This window comes from Tauraco erythrolophus, chromosome 9 (genome assembly GCF_009769465.1).
Source record: "Tauraco erythrolophus isolate bTauEry1 chromosome 9, bTauEry1.pri, whole genome shotgun sequence".
In the NCBI taxonomy this organism is placed as follows: domain Eukaryota; kingdom Metazoa; phylum Chordata; class Aves; order Musophagiformes; family Musophagidae; genus Tauraco; species Tauraco erythrolophus.
In genome coordinates, this window is record NC_141473.1 from 15,587,299 (window position 1) to 15,612,989 (window position 25,691).

General features: G+C 51.7%; 2 protein-coding genes across 7 annotated transcripts in view; both read left to right on the plus strand.

Annotated features, from left to right (window-relative positions):
• Positions 1–10,372, plus strand: part of BTRC (beta-transducin repeat containing E3 ubiquitin protein ligase) — a 122,808-nt gene extending 112,436 nt beyond the window's left edge. For all 6 annotated transcript variants that reach the window (XM_086616223.1, XM_086616225.1, XM_086616222.1 and 3 more), the window contains 4 exons: positions 61–171; positions 779–857; positions 4,176–4,369; positions 5,407–10,372. In XM_086616223.1, coding sequence (XP_086472349.1) covers positions 61–171; positions 779–857; positions 4,176–4,337 — 352 coding nt within the window. In that variant the 3' untranslated portion in view covers positions 4,338–4,369; positions 5,407–10,372. The remainder of the gene's footprint in view (positions 1–60; positions 172–778; positions 858–4,175; positions 4,370–5,406) is intronic.
• Positions 10,373–17,422: 7,050 nt separating this feature from the next.
• LOC104374396 (solute carrier family 2, facilitated glucose transporter member 5) lies at positions 17,423–25,018 on the plus strand. Its single transcript, XM_086616228.1, has 12 exons — positions 17,423–17,560; positions 18,624–18,722; positions 19,192–19,352; positions 19,433–19,557; positions 19,758–19,903; positions 19,987–20,119; positions 20,493–20,680; positions 20,810–20,920; positions 22,145–22,246; positions 22,799–22,874; positions 24,417–24,544; positions 24,779–25,018. The coding sequence occupies exons 1-12, from the start codon at positions 17,423–17,425 to the stop codon at positions 25,016–25,018; spliced, it is 1,647 nt and encodes a 548-aa protein (XP_086472354.1).
• Positions 25,019–25,691: the final 673 nt, after the last annotated feature.

Genomic DNA, 25,691 nt, shown 5'->3' on the forward strand with positions numbered 1-25,691 from the left:
GTTTCATTGCAATGACCAGATATTCAGAAATTCTTTTTGCTGCTTTGTACTCTCTTCTAGGCTGTGGGATATCGAGTGTGGGGCATGTTTACGAGTACTGGAAGGACATGAAGAGTTGGTGAGATGCATACGCTTTGATAACAAGAGGATAGTCAGCGGGGCATATGATGGGTGAGACTGTCAGTGCAGTCAATACCTTGCATCTTCCTGTCTGTCTTAGTGTCTCACATCCCACTTTGCTTTATCTTCCTTATAAATATTAGACTCCTTATCTGTCATACCAAGAGGACCTTTTCATCACCAGTAAATCAGGATCATGCAACAAAGTATACCTTTTTTTCTTTTTTTTGAAATAAGTCAGTGTGATTTGATGTGTGTGGTCCAGTTCTTTAGCTTGTAAGAATATCTGACTGACTCAACCTGAAACCTATTCTAGCTGAACCACTGGAAAGAACAATCTTTCCCATCCATGGTTATGTCTTCTGGACCATTTGCCATTACAGACTAGGTCTCTGCACTTCCACGTGTTTCTGTTAGTTATTGCTACCTGCTTTTTATGCATTTTACTTTGTTGACAGCATATTTTTTCTCCTATGAAGTTCTGTAAGCTTTACAAAGAGGAAATGCAAGAACCAGATCTCAAGAGCAGAAGGATTGCTGTAATTTTCCTTGAAGTGATGTATTAGCTAAGATGTATCAACAGTTATTTTTTTTCTATGAGCACTTGCTCTTTTCTCTTTAACAAAGCCGTGATATTTTTCTATTTTTTCACTACCAGGAAAATTAAAGTATGGGATCTTGTGGCTGCTTTGGACCCCCGTGCTCCAGCTGGGACCCTCTGCTTGCGAACCCTTGTGGTAAGAGCTTTTGGTAGGAGTGGTGGAGAGGGTAGAAAAGTGTGCTTGATCAGGGCTCTTAAGCCATGAAAACTCAAGTCAGCTTAGCTCAGTCTGCAGGACCTAGAAATCATTTCTAGGGATCTGGCTTCTTTGGGTGTTCAGTTGTTTTTTTTAATCTTGCAAGCTATAAAGCATTAAAAATTAGAACTTGTAGAGATTTCATTCACTTTTTAACACTTCTGTTCTGTGATTTGAAGTTAACAACTAAATCTGTATTTGAGACTTTTCCTTCCTGGAATCCATGTGTGCCAGTGGGTTTACTTCAACCAGTGTGTACCTAATGATGCAGTAGTACATTTTTTGAGTAGTTGACATGGAGTTTCTTACGGAAGAGTAGTACATTCCAAATTTGAGCAACAAGAACCAAAACAACCTTGGGATTGCTTTTAACTGGCTTTTGGGTGTTTAAGGAAAGAGAGACTAAGGACCAGAACAGCCAGTGAAATTGACTCAAACAACAGCTACTCCTCTCATGCTGTCCATTGACATTTAGCGCGGGTCTGATGATGGTGTGGTTAAAACATTGTTGTGTAAGTGTTAAGCATGACTGTTAATGTTGTTAACAGCAGCTCTTCACTGGTCTTAGAACAGTGTGGGAAGGTGGTGAGAAAAATGCCAGTACAGCTGAGGTCACGGGATAGTTCCTATAAGCATTCCTCCATCACATTCACCCTGAAAAACTTGCACTGTTTCTAGGGTTAAAGGAAGATTCCAATCTAGTACCGAATTCTCATTGAAAAAGAAATACTAAATGTATTTATAGTTTTAGCTAAGAAGTATTTGGGCAGTGTTGGAGTTGGTATATGTTAGACCTTTTCCTGCTGTGGTGTGTGACTATAGACTGTGCTCTAAACCAAGATTGTACTAGGGCTGTCTGATTCTCTAAAAGTGTGGTTGCCTCTCACCAGCTGAGCTGTGCTAGCTGACCTTCTGCACACTCATCAGCCACCTGAATTGCTGCTGTTGCTGTAGATTTCGCTGAAGTATTTTACTTCAGGTTTGGTGCAGGCTGTGAGGGTTACTGTGACTGCTGACAGGCAGTAGATCATTAAGCCATGCTAACTCTTTTCCAATCATGTATTTGGATCGTAAGCTGCAGAGTAAGAGTCTGAGAGAGCCTTGGATGCCTGCAGGTACTATGGTGAAAAACCTTCTTGTTAGCCAAATAGAACTGCAAATAGTTTCATGGCTGAAATCCAGAAAAACCCTTTGTCATTGGCCACCCAGTTGCAAACTATGGAACAACTCTGTGCCCGTGAGCACATATCCTGAGAGTCTAAGGCTTCAGCTTGGTATTAGTTGTGTTCCTGCTCCAGCCTGAGACAAATGTGTGCCTACTAACCTGTAGACTTAATTTAACTGGTGTGATTTCCTCTGCATTTTCCAGCAGTGGACAGCCAAAGTGCCCCAGCTAATTATATTATAAATCAGAAGCGGTGGGATGGAAACACTGTAGGAATCTCAACACATGGATGCTCATAAATCCCTGTTTGATAGCAATGGAGGGGGCCAGAAGAGGGGGGACAGAGAAGGCAGTTGTGGTGCTTTTAGGACTTTTCATGTTTATGACAACAGGGCGTCCTTATACTCGCTTACCCATGGTTTGTTTTTTTCTCTCTCTTCCCTCGGCCTCCAAAATTAAACCTGGCTGCACAATGAACATCGTGAGTCTCCTGCTGCTCATGTTCAATTTTCAAACAGTAGGAGGAAAGTGCACAGATAACAAATGCACTCTGCATGCCAAGTCCCTTCCAGTTTTGTCTTCCGTTAGCTGGAACAGCAGCTACATGAATTTGACAGAAGCTTTCCAGGCACAGAATAAGCACACAGTTCAGCTAAGGAGTCCAGGTCCTTGTGGTCTCAGCTTAGGGTGTGCATTCTGCTTATTGCCACTGCAACAGCAAAAGGCAGGTGCTATATGGAACTTTGAGGGCAACCTTACTTAGCCCCCAGTGCCTGGGAGAAAAAAAGAGAGTTTTGGAAACAATGTTTGGAAGTACCTCTCTTTCTCGGTGTCTCTGTGAGCAATCCCTCCGTGGACTTGACTGTTGTAGTGATATTTTTTTAGCAAGAACTTCTTTATTTCACTGCTACAACAGACTCTGGAAAAAACATTTCCTTTTGGAATAGGTGGGAAGACAGAAACCCATAAGGTGTTTTTAAGACAAATTCGAGTTACAGTTAGAAGATCAGAAAGATTTCAATGATCAGGCTTTTTTAAAAATTTATCTTAAAATTAGAATCTGAATTTTCTGTGTGTGCGTATTTTCCATTAATTTTAATGTAAAGATTCAGAGATTCACTTTAAAGCAGCTATTGTGCTTTGCAAACCAAGATGTATTTTCATAGTCCTGTGCCATAAGACAGAGTCTTCCCATTTAGTAGCTAACAATTCTGATTTGTCTAAATGGTTGAGAAACTTGTGTTTTCAGTATTAAAATATTTTAAGACATGTCTTTTCCTGACCCTAAGCCCCTTACAACATGTGAGCACTAAAGAGAAATAGGTATTAATGGAAGAGATAGGGCTCGCCCTAGTTGCATGGTTTCTGTTCCCTCCTGACTGAGGAGGAGGCCACTGCTCACTCTTGCAGCAGTGTAAGCACCAAGGAAAAATAAGCAACACAAAAGGGAAAGCATAGTGATATCCAGGATCTTGCCGTTACCTTCTGTTAATTACAGTCTGAACTCTTGCCAAGTCGTCATGCCATTTCCACTCAGCCTCGGAGCAGAATGCAAACTGCCTATAAAGAATGCCCTTTCTAGTTCATATTCTTAGAACTGCTTAAGAGGAATTACTACTGTGTCATTGGACTTTGCAACAGGCTCCTTAGCGTCCTCCAGTATTAAACTCTTCCTCTTCAGCAGTGGCAATGGTGCCAAGTCTTCAATGTAAAGTTCTTGTCTCTCCCCCTGTAACCTGCTACATCTGGGAATGCTGTGATTTCAGGAAGGAGTTTCACCATGGAACAAGGAAGACAGCGCTCCCATCAGCCTCAGCAGACTGAATTGTGTGGTGGAGGGAGCTTGGTTTGTTCTGCACAGTGGGTGTCCAGTATTGGGATTTAAGGAGTAACAGGATAACTGTGATGTAAACTCCCTGTGAGCCAAATACTCGGATATGGCAAACCCTTTTCACTGAAAGAGGACTTAATTTACACGATGTGATGGCGATGCACAGTGTATCACGTGGGGTTTACTGAGAAATTAATGTAACACTAGAATCCACTCCCAAGTTCATCTTCTGTAACATGCTGTGTCTCCCACTTGCATTTAGGAGCATTCTGGAAGAGTCTTTCGACTTCAGTTTGATGAGTTCCAGATCGTCAGCAGCTCACATGATGACACCATCCTCATCTGGGATTTTCTGAATGACCCAGCTGCCCAAGCAGAATCCACTCGTTCCCCATCCAGAACATACACCTACATCTCAAGATAAATAACACTACACTGTACCTCACACTCGCACAGGTAAAAAAAAAAAAAAAAAAAAAAAAAAAAAAACAAAAAACACGAGGTGCAAAGGTGATATTGGATGTAGCGTGAGCATGCTGCTTGGATAATTAGCTGGGTCTATCACTGTTTCTCGTCTTGATTGGACAGTAATTACAGTGTCCTGTAAAAGGACAGGAATGGTTTTGATAACTTAGGATAGGGACTTTATTTTAGGATTTGCGGCATGTGGCACGTGTGAGTTCCCCTGAAGAACTCCTCTGTCCATCATCATCAATAATTAAATCAGCTATCACTGCTGTCCAAAAGGAAGAAAGATTTCTGCAGAGTGAGTAGAGCAGCTGCTGCCTAACAAGGGGATGCAGATGGTGTGACCCTGGGCAGTTGTCACCAGACGGGAGGGTTTTGCCAAGAAGCGTCAGCTTTGTTTGCTCCCTCTGAAGTGGTGACCATTCTTCTCACTCTGCAGCAAGCTGATTCAAGAGAACGGTTTGGCTCGGGGAGGGGACACTGAGGCACAAGCCCAGGCAAGTTTAATCGAGATGCATCAATGTGCAAAATCATTTACTGATAGGGCCTAGCCCTCGTTCTCTGTAACATAGCACGGGTGTTAAATTGTTCATATCAGAGCTTGCCTGGTTTGCACGTCACCTTACCCTTTTGTCTTGGCCAGCACAGTGTGGGGAGGACATAATGTTTCACATGTTTGAGTCAGTTGTAGAGTGGATTTGATGTATATGAGTGGCGTGGCATGATTGCCCACTTTGGTGGGTACATGCATAATTATTGTTAATAGCTTGAGAAAAATGGCAGAAGAGCTGACAGGCTTCTGCAAGTAAGTGTCCACAGTGACATTTTCCCATGAAAATACTCCGTCATGGGGCACATCCTGTATCAAATCTGTTTGATTGGTAAATATACAGTGATGCTCTAGAGCTGTCAGATCAGCCATCTTGATTTTCTCAAACACTCTGGTCAATCAGATGTTCTTTTAAATCATTAAAAGGTTTAGTACAAATGGGGTTTGTTTGTTTTGTTCTGTTTTTTGTTCCCAGGACTCATTTAAGCTGCAGTATTTAAATTATCTGCCAATGCCAGGACAAAAGAACTATCCACGTAACCAATACTTGCTGAAGAGTCTCTCAGACTTGTTTCTGGAACAAAGTTGGCATGCGGTTGATCTCAGACAGGGTCTACTCAGCGCGGCTGACTGCTAAAGTGCTGCTATATCAGAAGATGACTTTTATCTTTCATGAACAGTTAACATTTTTAAACCTTCCCATCCCTTTCCTCCCTCGTCCCCCTCTTCCTGTTCACTCCTCTTCCCTTTACCCTGTTTGGTTCCCCTCCAAACCCAGTCACAGATGTCCTATGAATATATTTAAGATGTTGCCAGAATGTGTTGCTTTGCTGTTAAGCAGAAGACACGTAGCCACAGTGCATCCTGCTGAGAGAGTCACTGAAGTGAGTGGGTGGGAGGCTGCTACTCTCAGACTGAAATCAATATCCATTGCTAGGCCTTCAAAAAAGCATTCAGCTCTGAAGAGTAACAGAAACACTTAAAACAGCCAGACCAGCCCCCTCCCACCCCGACTTCCCTGAGGCTTTTGGCTGTTCTGACTGCAGACCTATTTTTTGTGGAGAGGGGACCCTTGAAATTTGACTATTATGAGCAAAATCCATCTCTTTCCTCTCCTGCCTGCTCTGCTAACCCTTTGGAAGCTGGATGTGTATTGTACTCTTCCTTAACATCTGCTTGGCTGGGGAATGCTAGTCAATGAAAAGTTAAAACTCTCTTCTGCCAAAGTCCCAAGCATGATAGACTGGGGCTGAGATCCTGTCCACCCCCACCCTGGGTGAAATGTTGGCCCAGGGCGCTATTTCACTGGCAAAGGGATTGTCTGTACCATCTTCCTCCTGCTGTCCTCCCTGAAGACAGTGTGTTGCTGGTGGCTTACGAATCATTCTGTAAATTGGAGGAAGTTTGAAGCTGGGGTGAGGAGGAAAACTGAACATTGATCCTTCCTTTCCATTCTTTCTCCCCTCAGAGAGGCTGTAGCTGGGTGCTGAAAGAGGGAGCTGCTAAAAACCTTGTGGAGCTTTGGAGATTGAGCCACCCTCGAATGGAGACACTACACAAACACTCTTGACTGTGACAGTAATATTTCGCTCACATGAACACCAGTGGGGCACAGTTCCCCGGTGATGGCAGATGTGTGAAATGAGTATGGCCATGAGTACCATCAGTACAGTTAGCAGTGGCTCCAGGCCAGTTGTGCAGCATTTCTGAGGCTGGCCTTGCTAGAAAGCCTTCAGAGGGAGAGCCTTTGGTGTGCTTCTCTAACCTACGTGCATGCTGCATTACGGTTTAGGGATACAGGCTGCTGAGTCCCTTTGCTGATAGCTGAGCTGGATCTCTGCTTTCTAGCTGAGGCTTTTGCGAATTGCCGTTGTTTAGAAAATAAAAATAGCCCTGAAGAGGAGGGACATGAGAGACAATTTTGCATGTCTCTGAACTAGACAGAGAGGTGTGGGAGAAAAATGTGCTTTTCACAGAGCTGGAAGGAATTGCAGCAGGCCTGCATTCAGATCAGGAAAGACGGTGGAAATCAGTCCCTGGCCATTCCACATTTGGGCCCAGATCTTCCACTGTAGGTCTTGAATAACCCCGGCTGCCTTAGTGGGGAGTTGCTCCAGTGCCACAGTAGGAAATTGGGGCGCTTTGTCTCTGGGCTGGAGGGGTTTTAAACAGGCTTTGTTAACACCCTCTAAACTTGGAACTTGGCAGATGGGAATTTTTTTTAAGCTATTCTCATCAACTTCACTTTGCTGGGGAAGCAGTTGCTTTGTTTCTAATTGCTTGGGATGCGCTTTTTCCACCAATGAAATTTTGCAAGGAGCTGGGCCAAGAGTCCCCAAAGAGCAGTCCAGAGGGTTTAATTCATTTCGGTGACAGCTAAGACAGACAAGAAGGCAGTGGAGTTGTAGAGGAAGGGAAAGCTGGTGCTTGGGGAGTACCTAGTGCAGTTCCTGCAGCACATGGGCCGCAGTGTTGAGCACTCAGCTCCCTGTATTTTCCTTGAGCCTAGAGACTACATCAGTTCTAAGGAGCGTCTCAGAGTGTGCGGTGATGCTCCTGTTTTCTGTTTGAACTATTACTGTGAAAGAGTCAAGCAGGTTAACAAGTTGTCTCTGTTCAGATAACACTAACAGCATGACTTGCCTCTACAGAGTCATAAAAGTTCTGAGTCACAATGATAAGTTCATCCACAACTAATTTTGGCACTACTTTTAAGTCTAGGAAGGCTGTTTTGTGTTTTGGGCAGCTCTACGTATCAGGCATACGGCAGTCCCGAAGCCAAAGTGGCAAGGGAGCGGAGAGAATCAAAGTTTACATCCCAGTCTTTGCTGAGTTGAAGTTCTGAGTCTTATTTTTAGTGTTATTTGAACACCATTCCTCTAAGTTCAGTTATTACAAGATCTGCAGCATGGCTGCTTATCAGCAGGGGTTTATATGACCTTGGCTGCAGATTTAATAGTTATTTTCTTCAGTTTGCTCATGCTCTGTCTTTTACATGTAGGTTATTGTAGAAAACAATGATCAGTTGCTCTAGCCTCTGAAGGCTGAAGAACTTCCTTATGTTTTAGTTGCATCTTTGTGGACAATACTTGCAAGGATGTATTTTATTTTGCTGGTTGAGAGTATTTGAAAGAACTGGAAGACTGGCTGGCCAAACATAGAGACAACACCATTGCAGATTGTCCTTGGTTGTCATAGCCCTGCTGCTCCATACTGCTACTCTGTAACTTCTAGGCACTGATGGGTCTTCAAGTGGTACCATAGTTTGAACTCTGCTGTATAGAGCTGTTAAGGTACAACTAGAGAGCAACAGCTGAAATCCGTTTTCAGCACATGACAAGAACGGTGTCTTACCATCAAGAAGGGAGTGTGTCTGGGTACTTCATACAGAACTGCAGAAGGACGAGGATTCCTCTCCCACTCCCCGAGCTGTACAAATTTTCAGATAGCTAAGAAGGAAACTGAAGTTAACTGATCTAACTTGAACTTGAAACTGCCACAGCCTGACATTTGGTGGTGTCTGTTGTGCACCCAGGGAGGAGCAATCTGGTGAGTAGATCTCCCAATGTCAGAAGAAAGTGGCTTTTTCAGACTTCGCCCCCTTAGGGTATGTGTGCGTGTGTGTGTGAGTGTGCAAGAGTGCATGTGAGAGAGAGGTTTCAGCATGAACTGGATGGATAATCCCTCAGCCAGGTTGGAGTAATTGCAGAGTTTATGATGAAAAAGAACTAGAACGTGTCTGCTGAAAGGAGATAAAAAAGGGCTGGGAGTGTCTGTGGGCTTTAAGTGTTGCACATCGCTTTGAAACAAAATGAAATACCTCTGCTGCATAGAGATCAGCACTTCTCCCACGAGTAGGAAGCTCACACTAGCCTTCCCGCTTGGACTATGGGATGGAAGTACTGGAGGTGTGGGGCATTCAGAGCAGGACAATCCGTTATGGCCATGCTGTCTCCTGCTTGTGACTCCTTTGCAATAGGGCACAGTTTTGCTGCAAATATTTCTCATCCTCAGAGAAATACAGCTTGCTTTAAAATATGCAAATAGAAAATAGCATGAAGGAATTTGCAGCGAGAAAACTTCTGCAGCTGTCTCCTCTGCAGCAGCTCCCTCTGCTCCCCATTAACATTCAGGGACAGACACATCCACTGTTGGAATGGAAGGATTCAGGTGACAAGTTGAGAAGTCCATGATCATCAGAAACATTGACGTGCTTTACGCTTGTTTCTAAACTGGAAGCTGACTTGGACCACCATGCTCTACCTACCTGCCTCCTGCTCCAAAGGATCCTTTTTTCTTAATTTTTTTTGAACACTGAAAAAGCTGGAGAGTATCATGTACGTTTCTTCACTCCTAGGTATGTGTTTTCTGCCCCTGCCACATGTTCCATTCTCAGTCTGAGCAGAGCTCTCCAGGCTTGGTTCTGAGTTTTTTGGCATCCCAGCTCCAATGGGAAGCACATCTCCAGATTGGGCTATTTTCCTAACATTGTGAGCTTCCTTTAACACCATTTTAGATCTGCCTTTTGTGGCTGACAATTCATAAACTCACTTTTGGGGGGAATATTTGTGATTGATAAATCACAAATACTAGCAGCTCCTCCTAGCTGGAGAAGCAGATGAGAAGGAGCAGCCAGCCTTCCTACTGCAGGATTTCTCTCAATTGCGGGAGGAAAAGAAAACAACCCAAATAGTTGAGAGCCAGGAGGGAGTGCGGGGATGGAGATGGATCTCTACAGAAATGGGGACAATGCTGAAAACAGATCTCTCTGCTTGTGTAATTGACTCAGAAGAATAGAGGTTTTCTATGAGAATATGAAAAGTCATCAGGAGGTAATAAAGCAAGGCAAGGCCTCCAACCATTGAACTTGTCGGTTGATGCCCCTTTTAGGTTGTCCTGAGGGCATGAGGAGAAAGGGATGGACTACACTACACTTGCCAAGAGAAGAATGAACTTTGCCAGGGTCTCCCAAGTGGCATGCATGATGCACCTGACATGCTGAGCTGTGCCCTACTGTTGTTCCTCCTGAAGCAATAAGCAGCAGCTTCCCAGAAGGAGGAGGAACAGCACGTGACCCAGCTGTCCCCAGAGGAGATCTCCATATGAAATCCCTCCATCCTCCTGCCGGTAAATCCCTACTGGATTGATTGGCATGAGGGGGACACAGTCTTTCTGTCCCCACTTTTAATTCAGAGACTTAGAGGAGGAGCAGGTCCCTTGGGTGCGTCCCTTCTCCACAACCCCAGCAGAGCAGGTTGAGAGGAACGGCTGCCTGCTGAGGCTCAGCGTTTGGCTTCCTCTCCTTTCCCCCTCACCCCATTTTATTTTTAAATGAGGTGTAGCCAAACTGCTGGCAAATTCCCAAAGCACCTCTCCCAGGGTGAGCCTTGGCACACTGCCAGAATAAATTGTCTTTTGTCTTGTCAGAAGACTCTTCCTGTGACTTTCCAAAGACCGCTGGACTTCCACATTTGTTGTCCAGAGGATATCCCATGGGAGTTGGCAACACTGGTTAATCCGTAGTGATGTTCAGCTGATATTCTCAAAATCAGAGGGATGCTGATGTACAGGGATATACAACGAGCTCTTTAGATATTGTAGCCAGCTCCTAAATAGATCTCTTTTTTTAATAGCCTGTCACCCTGAAAGATACCCAGATTTCTGCTCAAACAGGAGCCAAGTGCAGCTGTGGCCAGAAAATCAGCATGAAATACCAGTCTTCGTCACAGAGCAGCTCTGCTTGTACCTGTATGATGAATAACAATTTGTTGCCTCTTCAGGTGAAGTGTTTTAGTCTGCTGGCACTCAAACACTGATTTACATCTGAGCAAAGCTCCACATGCAGGAGGAAGGCAGGCCAGCCTGTCCTGGGCTATTTGCAGTGGCTTTTACAAGGAGATAGCTGTGGGAATTTTTGGCAATTCAATGTGAAAATCTGGAGCTGCTTTTGAGCGTAAAAGTTTGCTTTCAGCTACTTTGTCTTTATCATGCGAGGCATTGCAGGGCTCGGCCTAGCCACAGTTTTAGCATGGCAGAAAAATAATGTGGACCTCGGCAAAGCATAACAGGTCCCATTTCTCCCAGTCATTTTACATCGTTACGTTTAGGAGAGCTGCGTGCCTGCCAGGCCAGCCTGTGCTGCGTCACTTCTGCCTGCTCAGGCTGAGGTGGGTGTGGAAGTGGGAGAGGTGAGAAAGAACATGGTTTCTCCAGAGTTTTCTGTTTGTTACTCTGCTATATTTGTTATCTGGATTCTTAAGTAATGAGTGCTTTGAATTTTGTGATTATGTTACGGTGATGTGTAGTTAATGTACTAATGTTCACTTGAGCTAGGATCATGGTAACAGTGTGGTTTGTTTTTTTTTTTTTTAACTGTTCAGAAAATAACTTAAATACAAATACAAAGATTAAGCTGTGAATCTCTCCTGTTTTCCTTTCGGGGTGAACGACACTGTTAAAATACCAAGCCTGTATCTTCTTCAAGCCCTGTGTATGTGAGTCACACTTCTGCTACACGTGCACTGTACATCGTGAACACGTTTGCAGTGTGAACTCCTGGAAGTGCTGCGGCTGTCAGGTGGACGTCTTTGCCCCCAGGCCTGGGTAGATGCAGCTTCACAAGACTCCTGGAGCCTGCGGTCGCCAGTCCCACCTCTGAGCTGCCGCTTATTGATGAATGCAGCATAAAAGACTGCTCTGGCAGTGGGGAAAAACACTTATTCCTAAAACCACCGCATACTTTTTAATTAACAAACTCTCCATTCATAGCTGATGGCCTCTGGCTGGGGCAAATGAGTCCACCCTGTAAGCCAGAGAACGAATGTGGCTGAAACAGAAGAGCTGGAGCCATCCTGCCCATTAAAAAAGTGGGGAGGCGAAGCTATAAAGACTTTGTGTGTTTCTGGGTACTGTTGCAAGATCCTGGCAGGAGAAGCACAAATTTGTTTTATAAGCTAATCAGAATCCTGCTGTTCAATAATGAGTGAGTAATTGACATATCGCAGCACCGCCACGCAGCTCCGTGGCTGGGGTTGCTGTCGTGCTTAGGGCTCGCCTGAATTTTAATGCAAGCACCCTTGCCCTCAGAATACCTTTCTCTTAAAAATGCTTCTTGGATAGCAGCCTTGGATCTTTCCGTTTTACTTAACAGCCCCTTTTAAAACAAAGGCCACCGCAGTTTTAAAATCCTGACTCCTGGGGTGGTCAGAAAACAAACAAATCCCGCGCTCCCGCCATCTTTCTCCCTGCTGGCTCCATTCTTGGGAGCCAGCGGGTGACTGGAGATTGCGAAGGCTCCTGCTTTTCTGAAGCGCTGGGAGCAGGATTCCCGTCACTTCCAATCCTCGTCTCTCCTTGTGACAGAGATCCCAGCAGCCGCATGCTTTGTTTGGAAAGGGTTTGGCATTTTTATGTATATATGTATATACATATGCGTGTGTATATATATATGTGTATATATATATATAGTGATGTGTATATATATGTATTTTTACATCCCTTTAACCTTTTCTATTCCCTCCCTGCTCTTTCCTCCCATCCGATAATAGATTTGGAAGAAGAATTGCAGTGACAGGCTTCATCCATCGTTTTGGATTGGTCTGTAACGCAGGATGCATCTTGACTTAAACAACATGTGACTGCCAGCACACAGGAATGAGAGCCCTTTGCTTTTGTACTCACAGCCCCAGGTCTCTGTGTGTACCCAAATGACCCACATACTACCCAGTCCTATGGAAAAAACAGGCTCTCCTTGTGGGTTATTTCTAGCTGTTCTGTAGCTAGTCCTTCCTGTCCTTCTCCTTCATGTTTAAAGATAAGGATCAGTGTATTTACTCCAGATTTCCAGGACTGGGACAGTGCTGTGCTGCAAGGCACTGGCTGGAAAACTTCTCCCAGGAATTCTGGCATGGCATCCAAAAACTCAAGTACTAAAGAGAGTCTTTGAGAAAGAAAAGCAATCTCAATTGTAAATTTCCACTGGAAAAGAATGAACACCAGACAGCTTATCTTAAATAGATTCAGTGGTTAATTACCCTTTCTGTTTAAAAATGTGTGCCTTATTTCCACTTCAAATGAAGGAGGAAAGTAATGTTTACCATAGCTTCAAATTAACAGCATTTGAGCCGCCGCCTACAGCTTCAAAATGAATTAGTTGGTTTCTTTTTTTATGATATTATATATATGCTTTCAAGAGTATAGTAAGCTAGTTTTTGGAAAGAGGAAATGGGACAGTTTAGACCTGCTAGGCTAGAATTAATGTAATTCTTACAAGAAATGTTCAGGATTAATTCAGCAGTTGGGTAGTGCTGCACCGGTTTGAGGAGTATTAGGATGGGGAGCTCTCGGCAGAGGAGGCAGCATGGCCAGGGAGACAAAGGCCCTGAGCAGATAGACGTGCTCTAGTGCCGCCATTGATTTCTGCGGGCGAGCGGTCCCGGCAGCGCCCGGGGACGGGCTGTGCCTGCTCCGGCAGCATCCTGGTCCCGTTTGTTCGCAGGCCGTGTGCGGCGGAGCTCCCCCTGTGCGATGGCAGACCTGGCAGCGCCCAGGAGGGTGTGGGAATGATTAAGCGTTTTGTGGGAATAACATGCCACACCTGGGTTTGAGAGCCTGGTGCTCGCTCCGTTTAGCTGTGCCTGCAGAAGATTCCTCTTCTCCAAGTGCTGAAGTTGCTTCACAGCCAACGCACACACTGCCCAGGACACTGTCCCAGGAGGAAAGCAGCTGCACTGCTGGAGGAGAAGACTAGCAGAGGAAAACAAGATCCTGCTTGAGCTAAGTATCCCATGCAAACCTAACGTAAGGGGCTGCAGCCGTCTGAGGTCTCAGCCTGTCCCCTTTGCTGGCCAGTCCTTCCTTGGTGAGTATGGCTGAGGACATCTGATGGACAGGGATGTGATGCTCTTCTGGCAAGCTCCCAGCAGTGCATGTGTGTGAGTACCAGCCACTTCGCTTTGCCCCAAGAGAGCTCAGACACACATTCGCTATATCCCCAAAGGATATTCTTTGTTTCTCATCAGTGTTATCTTCCCATCCTGAGTTTTGTCTCCAAAATGCTTTGCTGACATGCACCCGGCTGGTAGGAGCAGCTAGAAATCTCCAAACCAGCAGGGAGGTTGCTGAGCTGTGGGGCTGATCTGCAGGGAACCACTGAAGTTGGATAAGGGATATGAGCAGGAAAACCTGGGCTTGAAAAGGTCTCAGCTGTACGTACAGATAACTAGCCTTCCTGCAGCTGGAGAACAGTCAGATGGGCTTTCCAGCACAACAAGGCAGAGACAGCTTTCACTAGGGACACTGCTGAGTTTCTTCTGGAGGCCACTGTGGTTTGCAGAAACTCCAGCACCTGGTTGACATCACGCAGCTGATGTGTCCAAGACTCCCTGTCCCATGCCCAAAGCACCGTGCTGGCATTTACAAAGGCAGATCAAGGAAGGCTTCTCCTCCGAGGGGGCAGCGAGGTGGGGAGGCTGCCGGACCATCTCCGTTTCTGCAGTGTCAGCTGCAAAAGGGCAGCACCAGCAAACTGCTCTGACCTTTCAAGCTGCAGAGATGTCTGCGAGCAGCTCTGCCTGCTGCACCCATTCCGCCAAGTTCCCTCCCCTCCAGCGCAGGGAAAGGGGTCAGCAGCTGCTAAACAATGCATCTTTTTTCCTGCATTTATTCGAGCCACTTACTGCTTCCTTGTGGACTTTGTTCTGTTTTTTACTGGACGGTGCTTGGCACCAAGAGGCAGCACTGAAGACCATGTCGTCTCCGAAGGATTTCCATCTCATCCTGGAAAAGGGGGTGGTGTCTCCCAGTCGGTCTTCCGCTGCTGCATTCCCCAGTCCTGCAGAACTCCTCATACCAGTTTTTTGCAAGTGTTTTGTGTCTGTGGTGTGGGGACCTGCATGGCTGGCCCTGGGGAGCTGGGCAGGGAGCCAGGAGGCACCAGGCCCTCTGCCATTGCAGCTGGCTGGCTCTGTCCTTCCCCTCCACACAAGCTCCTTGGGGCAGGATGGATCCTGCCTCTGCCCACGCCACAGGCAGCTGAGCCCTGCTGGGACCCTGCACAGCACCACGCCATCAGCTCAGAGGAAGCCCTCAGGAGAATGTGGGGCTCCCAACAGCATCTCTGTCCTCCTGGCCTTGGCAGGTGCCATGGCTCTGTGCAGGATGTGTGCTGAGACCGGCTCTTCCTGCTGCTCTGCCTTTCCTGCTCCTCCTGGGTTTCCTTGTGTGCCCCAGGTGCTGTGTGTGTGATGCCTCAAGGAGACGAGGTGTATGAGCACCCACATGAGCATCCCATGGTGGGAGCACCAAAACAGGGACAGACCCAGTGCTGCATCTGGGGACCGGGTCAGCAGCGAGGCAAAGGTGGGATGGAAGCCCCAAGGAGTGACAGTGGGAGGGGATGAGGGTGGTTTGTGGGCTCACAGTCACTTTCCCAGCCAAGGGGGGTGTTTTAGCCAGGGAGTCCTTGCACTGAGGCAGGGGAATGGGGACGCCTGTAAATTGCGGAGATGAGCTCCCTCGAAGCACAGAGCAGCAGGTGTTTCTCGCCAGCACTCTGTCTTACAGTGTGCTGCTGTCACCAGGTCAGGTCACAGGAGTGTCTCCAATTAACCCAGCTCCCTGGTGACCCTTAATTGGCACCCCAGGCTTTCCTCTCCTCCTCCTCCTCCTCCCTCCCCCTGCAAGTGTTTCTCACCTGTATATCAGCTGCTAAACCTCAGCTCCCATTATCCCAGCCGCTGCTGGGAACCAGTGACAGTAACCCAGATTGACCCACTAAATCAAGGCAGTGGCCACCCCCTTGGCTTGGAGCAGCGTCCTGAGGATGTCCCTGCTTGGTTCTCAGCATCAGGCTGTGCGGCAGGAGAGGGGCTATGGCGATGGGGCTGAGCACTGGGTTTGGAGATTGATAAGGACTTCAGTGCAGAGGGGCTGGGAAGCTCCAGGAGGGTTTTTAGGTGGGTACTTGCTGGGATGGCTCAGGATGGGGGAGAGATGGCTGCTGCTGTTTCCTCCTCTCCCTGTGGCAGAGACCACTGGCTGGGCACATATAACTCTCCAGGTGCTGGTCCCAGAGGTGAGACGTGTACCTGGATGACCAGATTGGGAGCATGGCTGTAGGACAGCATGGCCTGGCTTACTGTGCTGTCCTGGGTTTGCTGCTTTGCCCTGTCTTAGCACAGGGCTTGGAGTGAGTCCTGGGGGTGTTAAGGGCTGCCCCGCAGCACTGCAAGTGCTTTGGGCATGGCTGGTACCCACAGGCTGCACATCCTCCTCCTGCGGAGTCATCTCACCTGTGGGCATGTCTGATAAATAGATCATCCTGCTGTTCTGGGAATTAAATGGGACCATCCCCTGAAGGACCATGACTCCCTGCAGCTCTCCCTCACTGTGGTCCTTTCACCAAGGCCTCTGCAGCCACCCAGCACACCTGCATGAAGGTAAAGGCCATGTCCTGGTCAAGACATAAAGAAACTGAGTCTCAGCCAGACATAGGAGCTCTTGAGCAGGTGCCAGCCCTGGGAAAAGCTGAGTGCTGGCAGGCTGGTGAGAGATTATGGCTAGTGAGAGGGCACGGTGTTTTTGGGGAGAGCTGGAAGCTCATGTGGAGGGAAGAGACAGGAGCTGGAGCATCATGTGTGAGACACCCGGGCTCTCCCTCACCTGAGACAGCCCGGCTGGAGTTGGGCACAGCAGGCCCAGAGGTGCCCATGGGGGTCTCCCAGCCCTGCTCCTCAGCCCCCGTCCCTGCGGGAACCCTCCCGAGGTGGGGCCAGCCAGGGCCTGTCCCTTTTAAGCCCTTGGAGCCGTTGCCAGCCTTGGCTTAGTGGGGTCCCCATCCTTTCAACTGGCTGTTCAGCAAATTAAGAGCTTGCTATTAGGCTGCTAATTAAAGGCACTTCATTAGCAGCAGGGGAGGCAGCTCCTGGCCGCAGCAAAATTGGATTCCTCTGAGCTGCCATGAGCCGAGTCTCTCCTCTCTGGGGCCGGGGACTGTGCCCCTCGGTGCCCGGGGAAGGCAGCTGACCTGAGCCATGGCCCTGTGCGTACCGGCCCTCCTGCCCCAGCTGCAGAGGATGGGGCACATCTGCCCCACACATCTGACAGGGTGGGAGAGGGGCCGGGGAGGATGCGGGGGTGTTGGGTGATGTGGGGCTGCCCCTTCGCCCCAAGCCTCGGGGGTGCTGCAGGGACGCTCCCCGGGACCACCCCCGTTAGGAGGGGACATGCAGGGGCTCTAAAGGGTGGCAGAGCACCACATCGGTGGTCCCTCTGTCCCCGGGCCGTGGCCTCTCGGCAGGCTGGGCAGCTCGAAGGTGCCGGCCTGCCTCTGCCCCCCGCCCCCGACGAGGAGGGGGACACCCCCGGACTCCTCCTCCCGCTGCTCGGGCGCCTCCAATGAGCCCCGGGGGCACCTGGGCTCCCTGCCCTGTCCTGCCTCCCTCTCTTTCTCCCTCTCCCTCTCCTTCTCCTTCTCCTTCTTCCATCTGAAAATGAGAGAGACGAGCCAGGTCGCCGGGCTGGGGCTGCCTTCCTCCCCTCCATCTCCTCCTCCCTCCCCCCGTTCCGGCTGCAGCCTCGCCCCGACGGTCGGGGAAGGGACCCCGCGGCCCGGCGGGGACATCACTGGGGTGAGCTCCCTGCGGGCTGGGGGGACTGCCCCATCCCCGCTCCCCATCTGCCCCACGGTGTCCCCCCTCCGTCCCTCCCATCCAGCCCCGATCTAACCCCTACCTTTCCCGGCTCGGGATTCCTGGTGGAATTAGTGGGGATTTGGTGTGCGTGAGCCGGGAGCTGCTGGGTGCTACGGATCCGGCTACCGTGCTGGGGGGGCTGCGGGCAGAGTCGGGCTCTGCTCCCCCCGGCGGGGCTGAGGTCCGGGTGCTGGAACACGGGACTGCCCCCGGGGGACACAGACACCCCCACACTGCGCCACAGCCCCATAACTGTGGGGCCGTGGGATGCTCATTGCTCCAGGGGAGACAGCCGGGTGCAGCACTCAGGGGTGCCTCTGCGGCTGAGGGGGTCCTGCTGGGCACCCCGGTCCCGGGGTGGGCTGGTCTCAAGCCCCCCAGCTGGGTTGGGGCTGCAGGGTGTCCGTCGGCTCCCTGCAGCGAGGATACCCATCCTGCCTGTTCACACGCAGCCGGAGCAGGTGATGGAGGTGCTGATGGGGGGCGAGTGTTTAGGAGGTGGGTGCATGTGGCATTTTGGGAGAGCTGGGACCTGCTGCAGGGAACTGCACCTTGCAGCAGCTCTGGGCCTCCCCAGCAGGAGGTACATGCAGGCAGCTTGCAGCAGTGCCATGCCATTCGGGTGCCCCCATCTACGGGAGGGGACGGGTGTCTCCCTCTCCTTCACCCACCCCCTTCTGCCTGCTGCCCCCTCCCCACCCAGGGACACGGTTGGTTTGGCCTGGCAGCCAGGCCAGGCAGCCTGAGCTGGGCCACTGCCAGGGTAAAGCCTTGTGCCACAGCCACAAGACCAGCCACAGGGAAGCCAGATCGGCTGGGCTGGGTGATGGTCTGGAGTGATGCTCAGCACAGGGTTCTTGTCGCATTGGGGTCTGTGCTCTGGGCCAGCGACATCCCTACTAGAAAAGGGGCGGTGACCCAACACAGCTCATGCCATGCGTGACTGTGGCCCCTGGCTCCACTGGCAGGGTCTGTGCCGACTCCTCCTCCTCTCTCCCAGCACCTCACCTTCCCACTGCTGTCAGTCGCTCTCCTGGTGTCCTTCAGCTCCTCCATGCTCTATGGCTACAACCTGGCTGTCGTGAACTCGCCAGCGGTGGTAAGGGACAGCAAGCCTCTCCGGGAGCACAGGAAGGGCTCTGGATCCCTCCCTGGGAGGGTGGAGGGACCGCTACCCAGCATCCCCACATCAAAATGCTGGCATTTCCCTTGGGCAGTCACCTGCAGAGAGCAGCCCGAGGAGAGGGATGGCACAGGAGGGACATGGGAGCCTGTGTTCTTGTACCTCCCAAACTGGTCTCCCCTTCGAAGACAGGGGCTGGGGAAAGCTCCCCATAGCCTCCTTGCTCCAGCTCCAGCTCTGCCTGCGGCATCTCTAAGTTGTCTTTAAACCCCAGTGGTGCTGAGGCTGGCTGAGCAACCAGACCAGCACATCTCAGTCATCCCCAGTCCTGCATCACCTGCAATGCTGTTAAACCCATGACATTTTCCCTACAGGACCCATCTTCCCTTGTCTTCCCCTTTCTCCCAACACATTCGGTGCCTGTATGTGTCTCTCTGCCCCACAGCACATAAAGGCTTTCTACAACGCCACGTGGTCTCAGCGGTACGGGCACGGGCTGGCCCCTGGCTCCCTGACCCTCCTCTACTCCCTGACTGTCTCCATCTTCGCCCTGGGTGGGCTGGTGGGCTCCCTGCTCGTGGGGGTGCTGGTGGAGCGGTACGGCAGGTAAGGGGGTGGCGTGGGACAGGGTGGTTGAGGGACAGGTTGGGGATGGAGGGGCTGCCCTACTGCTTGTCTTCTTCTAGGAAGGGCGCGCTGAGCCGCAGTGCTCTCCTTGTCCTCCTGGCCGGTGGCTTCATGGGCTTCAGCCGGGAGCTGAGGTCCCCTGAGATGGTGATCATTGGCCGCTCCATCATGGGGATCCACTCAGGTAGGTGCTTCCCGGGCTATAGGGCTGTGCACGGGCCCTTCCTTGCAGTGGGGGTCTCCATGGGGCAGACAGGGCCAGCTCCCTGGTCATGAGGTCCCCACCATGGATGGTGCTGGGCATAGGAGGAGATGCACAGAGGGCTCAGCAGGGCACTCTTCTCCCCACTGCCTCTCCCGTCCTTGTCTCTCCTGTGCCCCCAGGTATCTGTCTCAGTGTGGTCCCCCTCTACCTGGGAGAAATCGCCCCCAAGAACCTGCGAGGTTTCCTGGGCCTCATGCCCAGCATCTTCATCTGCCTGGGGGTTTTCTTTGCACAGGTCCTGGGCCTCCCAGAGCTGCTGGGTGAGGTGAGCACAGCAATACCCCAGCCCACACACGCTGGACCCTGCTCTGCCATTCCCGTGACACGTCCTGTTTCAACTCCTCTCAGGACAGGTTCTGGCCCCTTTTCCTGTCCATGGTGGTCATTCCTGCCTCTCTCCAGCTCCTGCTGCTGCACTGCTTCCCTGAGAGCCCGCGGTACCTGCTGATAGAGAGGAACGACGTCTGTGGGGCCACCAAGGGTGAGGGGGTGTGGGTGTCCTGGGCGAGATTGGCCCTGGTAGCTGCTGGGTGCTGGGCCGAGGTCTCCTGAGACCAAGGTGCAGCCTTGTAGCATCCTTCCATCCCCAGACCTGACAGCCCACCATAGTCCTTATGTATGGTTCAGCCCTTCTGTCCCACCCAGTTGTGCTGTAGCATTTCCATGGTGCCCATCACCATCATGTAAAACATCTCCTTTGTTCCTGTGGATGCTCAGCCTCATGGGTCAGGGAGGTCTCCTGGCAAGGCTGAGCCAGGGCAGAGCTAAGCCCCTGCCCCTGCCCTGTGTCATGCCTATGAGCATCCACTCTGCAATGGGGAGCTGTGTGCCTGTGACCGCCATTCTCTCCACAGCGCTGCACCAGTTCCTGGGGACACCCGACGTGCAGGATGTAATCAAGGAGATGAAAGAAGAGCAGCGGTCGCTCTCCTCCGTGGAGATGGTTTCCGTCTGGCAGCTGCTGCGGGACCGCTCCATCTGCTGGCAAACCCTCTCGGTGGTGGTGGTGAATGCCGGCATGCAGCTCTCGGGGATCGACGCCGTAAGCCCTGTGGGGTCCTCAGCCCAGGACCTGGCTCTGCAGAGGCTGAGCTGAGACCTGGCAATTCATTTCATCAAGTGCCTCATGTCTCCAGCCCCCCCAGCTCACACTAAGTCCCCTTCTCGGCAGATCTGGTTTTACACCAACACCATCTTCGAGAACGCCGGGATCCCTGTGTCCCAGATTCCCTACACCACTGTGGGCACCGGTGCCATTGAAGTTGTTGCTGGGCTGATCGGAGTGAGTGACGGACAGACAGACAGATGCAGCCCCTCGGTGCCAGAGCCTTGTTACCAGCTCCCTGCACCATCAAACAGAGGGGGACTGGATGGACCCCAAATGCTGTCCATGCCATAGCAAAGCCCCTTTTCTGGAGGGTAGAGGGTTTGGCAGGGAAATGGGATGGGAAGATGAGACAAGAGGGGCTCAATTTGTGGGGTCACATCTAGGAGAGGTGGGAAAATTTTGTGGTAAGTGGGTAGCAGGGAGGTTGGGGGGAGATGCCAGGCAAGGAGCAGGTTGGGGATGATGGAGGGGGATAAGTAGTTCCTTCTGGCTCCCGATTTCATTGTCACTCGGTTAGCAGAGCTGCATGTTCCCTTCTGCCCCCCCAGCCGAGCACCAGCCTAGCCCTGGGCTAGCAGCCCCGTTCCCCCTTGCCAGGCCTCATTTAGCCAGAGAGTTAGCACTGGGCCGGGCAGATTTATGGCCCTCGTCCCATCTGCAAGTGTCACTTGGGGTCAGCCCGAGCCACCCGGCACTAAATCCGCTCCCTGACAATTAGAGAGATGGATAGGGGGTGGCTGCTCCCAGAAAAATGGAGCTGAGCAGAAGGCTGCTCCCCTCTCCCCGTAGCTCAACTCACAGCAGAGTGGGGCTTCCCCAGCCACCCCCCCTGCCCCTCCGCGGGACGCCCCCTTCTCCCCTGCCATGGCTAGGGGGCAGCCCCAGCCCCCGGCAGCTGCCCAGCGTGCAGCCGGATTGCTCGGGAGCAGCCCCGCAAAACGGCCCCCAACGGACATGCCGAGATTGGTTATAAAATTACAGGCATTTGTTCTGCTGTCAATACCCTGCCTGCTCCAGACGCTGCCGTGCCGCCTGCCCACACCCTGCCTCCTCTGCCTGCTGCCCCAAAAACGCCCCGTGCCCAGCCCAGCACCTCCGCTCAGTGCTGATGCCAATGCAGCCATGGGGCCACCCCAGCCAGCCCCGACCCTGCACCCTAACAGGGCTCTGTGGGACCCTGCTGCTGCCTGGTGCACCCTCACCCCTGGGACCCAGGAGTCCTGAGTCTTCCCGTGCCCTGTCCCCAACCCAGGAGCTCTGAGCTGGGGCTGCCCCCACCCCCCCAGATGCCACCAGGAGCATCCCTCCATCTGGGAGCTGGATCTGGGGTTCAGGGCGTGCCCCCATCTCGGTGGGGAGCTTCCCACCACCCCATTGGTCTCTGCTCTCCCTCGGCAGTGCTTTACCATCGAGAAGCTGGGCCGGCGGCCCCTCATCATCACCGGCTTCTGCGCCATGGGCATCTGCTCGGCCGGCATCACTTTCTCCCTGCTGCTGCAGGTAGGGTCTGGCCACTGCCACGGCTGGGGATGGAGCACCAGGTACCTTAATGAGGGCTGGGTGATGAAGGGGTGGGTACCACCCCAGGGGAGGGAGAGTGCATGGAAATGAGAGGTGAGATGGCTCTTTCCAAGCAATGTTTTCCCTTTAAAGTTCAAGGGAAGGAAAATTCCGAGCAAAGAATGACAACAAAAAAACCCCAAACACCACAAATCCACATGAGAAGAATCCTGCCACTTTTGGCAGCTTTTCTTGCAGAATAGCTGTCCCCAAGGAGGAGGCTCTCAAATGCCAGGGGAGATGGAGGGGTCCACAGGGTCCTTCCTCTGCTGCCTGCTCCCATGGATGCACCTGCAGCTCTGGGGGTGGCTCAGCATCACAAGTCACTGAGCTTTGCTGAGGCTGAAACTCAGCAGCTTTGCCCCGCACGGCCAACATCCCCGAGGGCTACCACCAAGCAGAGGGTCAGGGAAGCCCCGTCCTGGGGACACTGGGCACAAAGCTCAGGGCCACCATGCCAGCAGCATCCCCCGTCCCCGTGTCCCCTCGCAGACTGCCCTGCCCTGGATGCGCTACGTCGGTGTCGCCTGCGTGGTTGGCATCATCGCTGGCTTCTGCATGGGACCAGGTGGGTTTGGGGCCGGTGGGAGCTGTGGGGGTGGTGGGGTGGGAATCAGGGCCCCAGGGGAGCGGGAAGCAGTGGGGTTTGCAGGCAGGTGGCAGGACTGGTGCTCTGGCCCCTTCCCTGTGGCCAGGCCTGGGTTTATCAAGCTGCACCCTGCGAGCAAGACCCCACCACAAGCCCCTCCAGCCCCACACATCCCCGGGTCATGCACCACCTCCTCCTCCTCATCCCTGCTTCTGGGCCAAACGGGGAGAGAGCCCTGGCAGCCTTTCCCACACCTCTCTGGAGGTGTCACCCGCTCCCATCACGGTGCAGCTGGCAAGCATCGTCCTGCCCCTAACCAAGCACCGGCACGAGCGCAGGCTCCGACAGCCAGGAGTGAAACCTGGACTGGTTTACCCAGTTGATGTATTAGCAGAGCTGTTAACAGATCTATAATTCATCCTCAGCCCAGACTTTATTCACTGTAATTACATCTTTAATTAGGATTTTAATGGCTCATTGTTCACAAACAATGATGAATAGGAGTTTTAAAACAAAAAAATATATATCTCTATTCTGGGTGAGCTGTGAGTAAGAGTCCGTCAGGGGCTCCACTTCTCCCTCACTTACTGGCACTTTTTTCATTTGTCTTTTCCATTGGAGCATCTTTTATAAAGAGGTCATAGTCAGCCCTGTCCCAGGCAGTGGAACCCCAGTCATGTCACCACATCAAATACAGTCCTCTGCTAGATCCCCGTGTGCCCCGGGATGTGCCCTGGACCAAAATCCTCAAATCCTTGAATCCTGCCCTCCAGCAAAGGGACAGCCCTGGGACCCAGGGGTTCCAGCCCAGTGACACGTGGTGGGGGGAGCTGGGTCCTTCTGGGAGAAGTAGCCAAAACCCATGTCCAGTTTTCAGTAGCCAGGTTGGCTTGGGCAATCGTCTTTGGTCGTTCTGGGTTTTTTTCACCGTGCATGAGAAAAGCTGGTTGGAAAATGGCATTTCTATATCCTGCGGGAAATTCTGATGCTTGAAAATGTGGTCGCTTCTTTCCTGCGTAAATCAGCCATAGAAGGAAATTTTCTAAACCGTTTCTTTCGATCAAGGGAGGCTGGGAAGGGCTTCATGGAGGGCACCAGGAACACATTTCTCTGTGCCTGTGGTCTATATGAGATTTAATATATCAGCATTTAGGCAAATTATTACAAAATGAGGGTCTAGATGAAGTGCTCTCCCTCAATTTTGACTCAGTCTGAAACTTTCTAACTTGTGAAATTGGCCTCAGCACCCAGCAAAGTGCAACTGTGATAGGCCAGCGGGGACATCACCCACCCACCAAGATGGATCCCAAAGGAAGACCAAGGGCAGGACACTGGTTCACCCATCCCTGCGCTCCCCAGCTCGTCCAGCCCTGCCAGCGCACCACCACTTTGACCTGTGGGTCTTGCTGGGCTCCGGCCCTTTGGCCACACACAGGACTGCAGTGGGCAGGAACTGTTGGCCCCAGGGGTGCCTGATGCAGCTCATCCCCTACACCCTCAATCTGTCCCCTCCCTCCACAGCCGGTGTCCCCTTCCTGATGACAGCTGAGCTCTTCACGCAGTCGCACCGCCCGGCCGCCTACATCGTGGGGGGGTCCCTCAACTGGCTCTGCAACTTCACCATTGGCTTTGTCTTCCCCTTCTTGCAGGTACTGGTCTGGAGGGGCCATGGGAGGAGGAGGGGATGGACACAGCCCTGCTGCTCCCTCAGGATGGGATGCCAAGCCAGGCTTAACGCCAGGGATGCTCATAATCCTGGCTCAGCTCAGTGCTGGCCAGGGCCAGCCCAGGCAGAGGGAATGGGAAGGGTCTCTGCTTCATGTCGTGTCCAGCTTGAGGGTGCCTGGCTCACTGTCCCGTCTCTGCTCTCTCGTTGTCTCCAGATGTCAGCTGGTGCCTTTTGCTACCTAGTTTTCTGCAGCATCTGCCTGCTGGTGGCTCTGTATGTCTACCTCATCATCCCCGAGACCAAGAACAAAACCTTCATGGAGATCAGCTACATCTTCGCCACCCGCCGCTCCTTCCTCTCGATCCCAGTCCACCTCATCGGGATGATGAAGCTCGATGGCTACGGGGCCTTGGAGAGCAGCTCCCCGGAGGGCTCGGGCTCCTGTCTGCCCTAATCTGGGTGGGCTGGGGCGGACAGGGGTGGCAGAGGAGGCTCAGGGCTGGGGAGGGAAGTGGGGGCCAATTTGCTCAGACTCAATCAACTGTGTGTCTCCCGGGATATCTCACCGCACCGCAGCCTGTGGCCAGGGCGAGCTCTGATGGTGTGCCACAGTGGCACTGGCTGCTGTGTCTTGCCTCCATGCTGAAAGAGATGCTCTCCTAAAAACGGGGAGACCTCCTGGGAGCAGGGAGTTCCCATCGCTCCTGGGTATGTGGACTTGCCAAGAGCTGCCCATGCAAGGTGTTTAATAAAGAGCATTGCCTACAGAGCCAGTGTCTGTCAAGCACTGCCTGGGATGGCAGCGAGCTGGAGCATGCTGACATGGGTGGGTGCTCCCTCGGTGCCAGGGAGTACTGGGGAGCACCAGGATGGGATTGGGGACTTGTTCACCTCCCTGCTGTGCCTGGCTGGGGAGGTCAGAGTCGCCCCACATTTCCTAGGACAGGGGTCAGGGTGGCTGCCATGCTCTTGCATCTTATGCCACATTGGTCATGCAAGTACAGGCTGAGTTGCAAAAAGGACGTGGAGCAGCTCAGAGCTGGGGGTGACCATCCAGTCACTGTGCCCCCGGCTCCGGCCTGCTGGCAGCCCCTCGCTGGCCCTGCAGAGAGTGCTCCCTCAGGACT